The sequence below is a fragment of the Sarcophilus harrisii genome, chromosome 1, assembly GCF_902635505.1.
Source record: "Sarcophilus harrisii chromosome 1, mSarHar1.11, whole genome shotgun sequence".
Lineage (NCBI taxonomy): Eukaryota > Metazoa > Chordata > Mammalia > Dasyuromorphia > Dasyuridae > Sarcophilus > Sarcophilus harrisii.
In genome coordinates, this window is record NC_045426.1 from 315,125,011 (window position 1) to 315,136,172 (window position 11,162).

The following is an 11,162-nucleotide window of genomic DNA, read 5'->3' on the forward strand; positions in this document are numbered from 1 at the left end:
GCCAGATGGACAAGGGAGCCATATGTCAAGGAAGGTGATATGGTAAGGTTAGCCATATAATGAAGCTGGCTGTATAGAAATATGAGGGCCATATGGAGGAAGAGTCAAAAGGTAAGGAAGACCATATGGTGAAAAATTCTATTTGGAAAGAAGGGCCATACAGTGCAGAAGGGTCATATGGTGAGGGGTTTCCCAATCCCCATAACCTACCCACCCACTCTGACTTTCTTTTTATGTATCTGCCCCAATTTCCCACCTCTTCCCCCAAATCCCTTTGTCTATATCTATTCTTCCAGTGCCATTCTCCTTGGATCTAGGACCAGCTTTTATGTAATCATTCCCCATACCTCTCAGAGTACCCTCCAACTAACCATTTTTCTTGCCCATCCCATCTATTGTCACTCACTCCTCAAAGCCACCCCCCACAACTATCCATGACCATCCCTCTCCCCCACCCCATGCTGGTTTCCCCCCAGGAGCTGACTGCATACCTTTTGCTGAGAAGCCTGCCCTCCGAGATATCATCCTCCCTTCCTCGGAATATGAGGCCCTTGTGAAGCAGAGTCCCCCAGGCCCTTCTGGGCACCCTGGACCTTCTGGTCCTGGCCCCAGCAAGCCCTTCTGATCCTCAACTCTCACGTACTCTGCTCTTCCCTCCCCAGGGACATGCAGTATTACACCCGGCATAGGAACATGTGAGCTGGGCTCCAACGCCAGAAAATAAAGATATGTCCACAGTATATGGACATGGATAAACATAGATGTGTGTGAGCATACTAGTGCACTCTGTATGTATTGCCTATATATGAATTCATATGAATGCATATACATGTGTAATGGAGGTTTGTGGACATGGATATATATACATATAATATAGTGTGTGCAGTATGTTATATGCTCACATATAGCTACATGTGTACATGCATACTAGTGTATTGAGTATGTGTATATATATCCAATATTGATCTGAATATAGGGGATGTGGGTGGGGGTGGAGAGAGTTTTACCACATACTTACAGTGTCCCAAAGTCTTAGTACAACTTTAAGCTTTAAAAGCTCAAAACTACACTAAGACCTTTGAAACACCTGATATATATCTTACTCTTAAAATTTTCTCTTTTTGAAAAGAGAAAAAGTAAAGTAAACACTGATACCATCAGCAATAGACCTCTCTTGGGCTTTAAATTAATCAGAAAAGAGCAGGTAGAACAGCCTATATTTGCATCAATAGCTCAGATATGTATGAGTATGTACACATGTCAGTATAATGGATGGTTTTAGGGACAAGAGTCCATGTTTCTAAAGGGAGGGGAGGAAGTTGAGATGAGAATGATGATCAGGGTACAGGACACAAGATTTGGAAATGCTGCCTGAGAAGTAAAAGTGAAATGAATGCAAAGAATTGCTAATGAAGGCTGGGAAGGTTCAGTGCAGTTCCCTCACTGCTGCATCCCAAGTCCCTTCCTCATATGTTGTCATTGTGGTGGGCTAAACCCATACCTAGCTTGCAAAAATGATGAGGAGATGTGATTGGATCTGACTTAGAACTATATTTTTTGCCAAATTAGGTAGCAATCACCTGTTCCTACAAAATGGTACTCAATGAAAACTGACCATCTATGATACCTATGACACATCTATATCCTGTCCATGTTGGGTGGGCATGAATATACATCTATAAATTGAATAACCTTCTGATTAGGTAGTTGCCTCTCGTGTACAATTTCAGGGATTCCAAAAGGCCCCAAAACCAATCTCCTTTCCTCATCTATTGAGGAGTCCCAAAATCTCACTATTAAAGCTTTGTCCCTGTTAAGTCTTTACCCTTTCCTGTTAGTGTAAAAATTTCTCTGGGTGGGGAAGAAAAAGAAGAGAGAGATCAAGGCCTCATCAGTCACTAACCCTACCTGAAGAAAAAGCACTGAATTTTTCTAGCCATAAGACCCACTAGGTGTACCAGTCCTGTTACAGTATTAAACGTCAATGGTACCTAGGAAGTATGATTTATGATTCAATTCAATAAATATTAAGAGCTACTGTAAGTCAAGCATTGTGCCTGGGCACCAGAGATACAAAGGCAAACAGTATTTGCTTTCAAGGAGATTATATATGCATAGAAAATTGAATACAAGCTATATAGATATAAAGAGCTTAGAAGTCTATCTGTACCTTTATATTGAGATTGATAAAAATACATACACAGAGAGAAAAAGAAAGAGAGAGAGAGAGATTTCCAGGGATAGCAGCAACTTGGAGTGATCAAAACAAGCTTCCTATAGGATATATATATGACTTAAGTTGAGTTGTGAAGGAAGCTAGGGATTCTATAAGGTGGAGGAGAGAAGGAAATGCATTCCATATATGGAGAACAGTGCCATGGAAAGCACAGAGTTAGAAGATAGGGTGTCATAAATACAGAACAAGTAGAAAAAGTTGCTGCCTGGAATAAAAAGTGTACGAAGTATAAGACTTTCAAAGATAAAGAAGGAAAAATGATGATTGTTGGATGAGCCATGAGAAGCACAGCCACACTAATAAACTGTTAGTATGAAGTGATTCAACCATTCTGGAAAGTATTTTGGAGTTATACTCCAAGAGTCATTAAACTACAAATTTAACCATTACTAGGTTTGGGTACCTCAAAGAAATCAAAGAGTGAAAAAATATGTATAACACCATTTTTAATTGTAGCAAAAAGAAAAAAAAAACAGTGCAGTGCCCATCAATTAGTTAATATCTAAATAAATGATGGGGCAGGTAGGTAGGGCAGTGGAGAGAGCACCAAATCAGGAGTCAGGGGAATCTGAGTTCAAACATAGACTCAGATGCTAACTAGCTGTGTGATGCTGGGTAAATCATTTAATCCTATCTATCAGTTTCCTCATCTATAAAATGAGCTGAAGAAGGAAATGGCAAATCACTCCAATATCTTTACCAAGAAAACCCCAAATGGAATTACAGAGAGTCAAACACAACTGAACAACAAACAAATTATGAAATAATATTGAGGCACAAAAGAAGTATGAAAGGAAGAAATTCAGAGAAATCTAGAACATGCATGAACTAACGCAGAATAAAATGTTCAGACGAGAAAGATTTGTATGATAACTATAATACAATAAAAACTTGATCTTTCAATGGCCAATTATAACTCCAGACAACTGAAAATAAATCTTGACAGAGAGGTAATGGACTAAAGGTAAAGAAACAACCAACATTTTCAGACACTGACATCATCATAACCAGCATTTTTTTTTTACCTACTAATACCTACTAATGTACTAGGAATTTTGTTAAGTACTTTACCAATATTATTTTATTTGATTCTCACAACCACCCTGCAAGGTAAGTGGCTTGCCCAAGATCACCCAGTAAGTGTGTAAGGCTGGATTAGAGCTCAACTTCCTGACTCCAGGCCCACCAGCACACCACCCAGCTGCCTCAATCCACACAATGTGTGGGATTATTTTGCAGGACAACACTTAAGAGGTGATGTGGCAACTTTGAATTATACAGCTTTTTTTGCCAAGATGGCCACCTGAATAAGCAGCAGCTACCTATTCTAACAAAAAAATATATACCAACAAAACCTTAAAGTTTTCCAGACCAAACAATTAAGAACTTCAATGAGAAATTAGTGATTTTTCCTTCTCAAAACTACACAAAAAGTCAGCTAGCAGACCATAAGCAAAAGGAAAGGGTACTTAATTTACAGAGCACAACCAGAGATTGAATACCTGTAACCTGAAAGATTGTGTCCAAGAATAAGGGTGGAGTGTTCCCCTTAAGTTCCAGGATGTTTAAACAGCCCCAAATAGGGACTTATAAACTTCAGGGAGCACCAGCAGGCAACAAGCAAAATGTTGCCCAGTTCAGGCTGCAATGATGAGAGTACAAGAACAATATCTTTGAGGATCCTAACACTCATCCCTGAGATGATAAAGAATGATCTGAGGATTCAGGGTTCTCAATCTCTAAAATTTAGGGAGCCCAAACTCTAGAAAATGGAGGTCAGCCTAAGAATCCAGGGACTAAACTGGGTTGAACACACCATTCAAAAGTGTATCAAGAGATAAAGTTTGGCTTTAAGACAAAACTCCAGTTTAGGAACAAAGACTGGAGAAATGATTGTTTTTTAAAAGTATGTCAAAAATTATTGCAAATGTTAACCCATAAATGCCAGAGAGACTCAAAGGAGGGGAGAGGGGGGAGATTTTCAAGAACTAGTTGAATACCTAGAAGTGAAGCAATAGATTTTTTTTTTTAATGAAATAAAGGTCTTGAGGAAAGAATTGAAAGGAGAATAAGTAACTTAGGAGAAAATAAGGTAAACCTTAATTCAGTCCCTGAAAATCAGAAGACTCCATGAGTCAAAAAAATATGAACAAAATAAAATTTAAAAATATATAAAAATCTGATATCAAAAAAACTGACTTGGACAAAAACAGGTCAAGGAGTAATTGAGAATTATTGGACTTATAAAAGCTATGAATTTTTAAAACCCTGGGAATTATATTTCAAAAAACCAAAAGTGAAATCTGTCCAGAACTATTAGAACCAAAAGGCAAAGTAAAAATATTACAAATTCACCAATCTCTTAAAAGGAGACTAAAATGGAAAAGTCCCAGGAATATCACAGCCAAAATCCAGAGCTTCAACATCAAAAGGGGAAAACCCAACAAGATGGTAACTTACAAGCCAGGACCCTAGCTGAACTCTTCCAACATACCCCTCTAAACAATTTTAAAATACTTCAAATCAAATTTTGGAGCAGCAGAACCAACAAAAGATCAGAAGATATTTTTCTAGCCAAAAACAACTTGGGAAGTCTACAAGAGAAATCTATTAACAGGGAGAATGCAGGCCCAGAAATCAGGAGTCAAAAGAAAAAAAATTAAAATGTGAACTATCTAATTCAAAAAAGTGATCTTGAAAATAGATTAAGAACGGATAATTTAAGAATTGTTGACTTGAAAGCCATGATCAAAAAAAGAACCTAATTTTTTTTTTACAATTAAGTTTCTCCATTTTTTAAAATTATTATAGCTTTTTATTTGCAAGATATATGCATGGGTAATTTTTTAGCATTGACAATTCCAAAATCTTTTGTTCCAATTTCTCCCCTCCTTCCCCCCACCCCCTCTCCCAGATGGCAGGTTGACCAATACATGTTAAATATGTTAAAGTATATGCTAAATACAATATATGTATATATATCCATACAGTTATTTTGCTGTACAAAAAAAAAAATCAGACTTTGAAATAGTGTACAATTAACCTGTGAAGGAAATAAAAAATGCAAGCAGACAAAAAAGAGGAATTAGGAATTCTATGTAGTGGTTCATACTCATTTCCCAGAGTTCTTTCGCTGGGTATAGCTGGTTCAATTCATTATTGCTCTATTGGAACTGATTTGGTTCCTAATTTGGAACCTAATCTTTTAAGAAATCATGAAAAATTGCACTAACAGCTTAGAGCCAGAAGATAAAATAGAAGTTGGAAAAAAAATACACTAATCACCTCATGAAAGAAATCCCAAAATGAAAACTACCAGGAGGAACATTATGACCAAATTTCAGAGCTCCCACATCAAGGAAAAATATTGCAAGCAGCCAGAAAGAAGCAATTCAAATATCATGGCAACACAGGATCATGCAAAATTTAGTCGCTTCCATTTCAAAGGAGCAGAGAACTTATAATTTGATATTTCAGAGGACAAAGAAGTTAGGATTCCACCAGAATCATCTACGCAGCCAAACTGGTACAAAAATGGATATTTAATAAAATAGAGGATTTCTAAGCATTCTTGATATAAAATACCAGAGCCTATTCAAATAGGCCATTCAAACAGAAGATTCAAGAGAAGCATAAAAAGGTAAACATGAAAGAATAGCCATAAGGGGCTCAAAGCTAAACTGATTTTATTCCTATTTTTATGGAAATTTGATTCATGAAACTCCTGAGAATTTTATCATTATTGGAGCAGTTAGGATGAGTCTACATAGACTACATAGATTTGAATTATGTTGGAATCTCCAAATATATAAGCATGAGAAAGAGAGATGCATTGGGAAAAGGAGGAAAAGTATAGTTGAAATAGGGAAATTTTCTCACATAAAAGAGACACACAAGGGTTTTATATAGTGGAGGGAGAAATAGGTTGGTGGGCAATTCTTGAACCTCATTCTTATTAGAAATGGTTAAAAGGGAGAAAATACACACACACACACACACACACTCACACTCAGTTGGGCATAGAAACATATCCAATAGGGAAATAAAAAAGGGAAAATCAAGATGGAAAGAAATAAATGGTAATCATAACTGTGAATGTGAATGGAAGAGCTAACCTATTAAAATGGAAGCAGATAACAATGGATTAGAAACCAGAATCCAACAATATATTGTTTACATGAAACAAACTTGAAATAAAAAGGCACACAGAGTTAAAATAAATGGTTGGAGCAGAATATATTATACTTTAGCTAAAGTAAAGGCAGGAGTAGCAATCATGATCTCAGATAAAGCAAATGCAGAAATAGATCCAATTAAAAATCATCAGCAGGGAAACTACATCTTGCTAAAATGTACCACAGACAATGAAAAAAATTGCAGCAAATTTCTTTGATAAAGGCCTCATTTTTCAAATATGTAAGGAACTGAATCAAATTTTAAAAATAAGATCCACTCCCTAATAGATAGCTGTTTAATGCATATAAATACTCAGTTTTCTGAAGAAATTAAAGGTATCTGGAGTCATATGAAAAAATGCTCTAAATCACTATTGATTAAAGAAAGGCAACATAAAAACAATTTTGAGGCACAGTGCTGTGCGAAGGTTTTCTGGAGGCAGCCTTAGTCTCAGTTGAAATAAATAATTACTCCAAAATCGCAGCCAGCTGATAAAAGTGCAAACGTTTATTTCTCCTTCCAAAACAGCCCGGTTAGCCCAGAGGCCTATCCCTCCACTTGGTTCTAAGAGCTCCACTTGAATGTCTCCAAATCCAAAGGTTTGTCCTTCCGACTCCAGTCAGCACCAAGATAGAAGATATGATAAATCTCTCTTGCCTCCAAGATAAGGCTTGTAGGCTTTCTTCCAGAGTCCTCCACTCGGACCCCAGTCAACATTCACAAGAGAACTCTTTCTGGAGCTGTATTTATGCTACTTCTCCAAGAGTGGGATTGTGGGATATCTCCCAGCATGCTCTCTGGCCCTAAGGGAGGTGTGAATTCAGATATCTCTTTCTAAACCCTGAATCTCCCAAACATGTGAACTCCATTGAGTACTTAGATACTTATGAGCTCTCTAAAGGTGTGAGCACAAGCATTGTTTCCATCAGTATTAGCAACTTATCACCTTGTAAGGATTTGCTCTAAGGTGTGAACCAATAAGCACTGTATCAATTCTATTGAGTTAATACCAGGATTCTAACATCACCCTTGAGTTTTCACCTTGTTTCAAGTTGAGTTGACACTAGGATTCCAACAGTGCTGGAGAGGATGAGGGAAAATAGGTATATTTATGAATTATGAGTGAAGTAAATTGGTCCAACTATTCTGAAGGGCAATCTGGAACTATGTTCAAAGGGGTATAAAATTGTGTCTACTCCTTGATTCAGTAATACCATTAATATCAAAGAGATCAAAGAAAAAGTGAAAGGATCTATATATAAAAAATATTTATAGCAGCTATTTTTGTGGGGACAAAGAATTGAGCAACAAAGAGATATTCATCAATTGAAGAATAGTTGAACAAGTTGTGTTATATGATTGTGACGGAGTACTGTTATGCTATATAAGAAATGACAAGGGGGTGGTTTCAGGGGGAAAAAATAGCAAGATCTATATAAACTGATGCAAACTGAAGTGAGAACTGGGAAATTATTGTGTGTAGTATCAACAATGTTGTCACAATGACCAACTTTAAGAGAGAGACTTGGCTATTCTGATCAATACAATGATACAAGACAATTCCAAAAGACTCATGATGGAAAAATGTTATCCTCTTCCAGAGAGAGAACTGATAAACTCTGAGTACAAACTGAAATTAATTTTTCTGGCTTTATTTTTTGCTTTTTTTGTCATGTGGCTAACATAAAAATATGTTTTACCTAAATGCTTTAAAATAAGTAAATAATAAATTAGAAAAAAGAAAATTCCTGTAAGCAAACAGAAATAGTTCAAGTACCAGGAAACTAAAATCAAGATCACACAAAATTAAACAACTTCTAATATAAATGAGAGGACTAGAAATAAAATATTCCAAAAGACAAAAAAGACAGGCTTATATTCCCCAAGATATAAGTTGTGAAAAGATAAAAATCCAAGCTATCAACAACTATATTAAAAAATTCAATCACTAATAAAGATATTCAGTTTAAAGCAGTTGTGAGGTTCAATGTCATGTGAGACAAAAACACAAAAGAGGAAACTGATTTTAGAGGGACTGTGAGAAAACATACAATTGATGGAACTATATGAAATATACAAGCATGGAGAAAAGGGTGAGGGAAGTAGGCATTAGATTAACCTCCCTCAGCTTTGAAATGCACAAAGGTGAAAAATTCACATCATTTTGTGATTCACATCAAACCACAGGCAAATATTGGAAAAGGAAGGGGAAGATGGGGTTAAGAGGGAGGATAATACTAGCAAGACAGTCACAATTTTCTCATTATAAAGGGAGGATTAAAAAAGGAAGGAGAGAAAAAATAATGAGTCTGAGGGGATACCTTATATTGTTTCTTAGGAATTAGGAAATAACTAAACAAATTATGATATATGAATGTAAAGGAATATTATTGAGTCATAATCAATGACAAAAGAAATGACATCAGAGAATCCTGAGCAATATGAACTGTGGAGTAGGAAAAAAAAAAAACATGTACAAGAACAACATTGAAAAAGAAAAACAACTTTGAAAGACTTAAGAACTCTGATTTAAGAAATGACCAGTAATGTTTCCAAAGCACTTGTGATGATGCATGCTACTGGGTCCTGACAGTGAAGTACTGGGTACAAAGCTCAGATAATGTACACCTTAGGATTGGTTTTGTTTGACTATGAATATTTGTTACAAGGCTTTTCCCCCTTTTTTCTTCTTGATTAATTATTGAGGTGATAAGAGGAAGTTAGTAATAGTGATGCCCGACAAAATGTCATTATGACATTTTTTTTTTCAAATGCACAGAAAAGAATGAAAGTTGAGAAGGAAGCACAGACAAGCAGGACAGTTTCAAAAGTAGGATATATAATTTATTATGTATTTTTTTTCTTTTTTACAAATCAGGTAGTATGAAATGGAGACTTCATAGTTCCATATAATATTCTCTCTTTGTGTTCTATGATGTATGGCAATGCTCTTTTGGTGTTGAGTTCATAATTTAAAAATAAATTTTTTAAAATTTGAATTATGTAAAACGATTACCTTAAGCTGTATGGAGTGGAAAAAAACGAACTATATATAATTGAAGTTCACTGTTGCATATATAATCTTTTTTGTTTGTTTTCTTTTTTTCACAGTGAAATGTCATGTTTGTGTTTATTGAGTTCATAACCAAAGAAAAAATTAAATGTGTAAAGGAAAATACTACATAATAAGTCTATAAATGCTAGTACCCAGTTACAAAGGACTTTTAATGCCACAAGGGTTTGTATTTCATCCTGGAAGCTATAACTTATTTTTCAAAAAAAAAAAAAAAAAGTAGCCCTTTTTGTATGGCAAAGAACTGGGAAACTGAGTGGATGTCCATCAGTTGGGGAATAAATTATGATATATTAATGTAATGGAATATCATTGTTCTATACAAATTGGTAAGCAGGCTGATTTCAGAAAAGTCTGGGAAAACTTACATGAACTGATGTAAGTGAAGTAAAAATACTTGTACTAATTGCCTCACAGGACTGTTATGAGAATCAAATAAAAAAACAGTATTGAGATTGAACTTTCTAGTTTTATTCTTTGATTATGTATTCAGTTTGAACTTTCCTTTAAAAAAAAAAAAAGAAGGAATTGGTTCAACCATCATTTGGAAAGGAAGACGGATTACTTAAATATTTTCTCTTCACTGTACTCATTTACCTATTCCATCAAAAAAGGTAGGGTTTAATTTTGTTTTACAGACCTGTTTTTATCCTCCAACGTTTCCTTATTTATCTCTTTCCTGAGCTTCTTCCATTTCCTGAGTAAGGATCCAGGAAGAATGCAGAAAATCATGAACTGAGTTGCAGTCTTGCTTCCGTTGCCAATTTGATGTTTCCTTGGGAGCTTCTTTAAGTCTCAGTTTCTTCTTTCTTGGAATAGAAATTGCAACCTTTGCCCTGTCGCAGGGGTAAGGATAGAAGGACATAAGATGACTTTAGATGATTATTTTCGAAGCAATTTTAGTAGGTGGCAACATCAATGTAATAAGCATTTGTCAAGGGTTTCCAGGCACTGTGCCAAGGGCTAGGGATGCAAAAAAAAAAAAAAAAAAAAAAGGAACCTGGCAGCTTCATAAATGCCTAAGGATGTGCCTGTCAATCTTTGTATCTTCTGTCCGGCATGTTCTCACAAGAGAATCTAGTCTGACCCCAAGAGACAACCCTTAGCCCAGAATCACAAAACTGGAAGAACCTAAAATCACCCTTATTCTCCAAAGGGGAAAAACTGAGATTTACGGAAGCTAAACTCTTCTGAGTCAAGAGATCTGGCTTCGAGTAACAATAACCTTAATAATAACATAAATAATAATATAACCTTGGGTGATGTGATTTACGCTTTTGGAGTCATAATGATACTTGCTCATAAGGATTGTGAGAAAAGTGCTCGATAGAACATTATACAAAGCAACAACAAGCTTATGTGATGATCAACTCTGATGGACTTGGTTCTTTTCAACAATGAGGTGATTCAGGACAATCCCATTAGATTTGTGATAGAGAAAGCCTTCTGCATCCAGAAAGAGGATCATGGGGACTGAATATGGATCACACCGTTTTGTTGTTTGCTTGCTTTTTTCCCTTTTTGATCCGATTTTTCTTGTGCCGCGTGACAAATGTGGAGATGTTTAGAAGAGCTGCATGTGTTTAATTTATATTGGATTACTTGCCGCCTAGGGAAGAGTGGGGGGAACAGAAGGAGAAAAATTTGGAACACAAGGGGTTTTTTGCAAGGATTAAT

The 11,162-nt window shown here is 35.8% G+C and overlaps 1 protein-coding gene across 11 annotated transcripts in view; it reads left to right on the forward strand.

Moving 5' to 3' along the window:
- The window catches only part of FAM221B (family with sequence similarity 221 member B), a 50,927-nt gene extending 50,110 nt beyond the window's left edge, over positions 1 to 817 (forward strand). For 4 of the 11 annotated variants that reach the window (XM_031945335.1, XM_031945336.1, XM_031945337.1 and 1 more), the window contains one exon: positions 477 to 656. In XM_031945335.1, coding sequence (XP_031801195.1) covers positions 477 to 625 — 149 coding nt within the window. In that variant the 3' untranslated portion in view covers positions 626 to 656. Of the gene's footprint in view, positions 1 to 476 lie in introns of all 11 variants that reach the window. The other 7 variants (XM_031945338.1, XM_031945345.1, XM_031945339.1 and 4 more) reach the window with 6 other exon arrangements.
- The last annotated feature ends 10,345 nt before the right edge of the window (positions 818 to 11,162 follow it).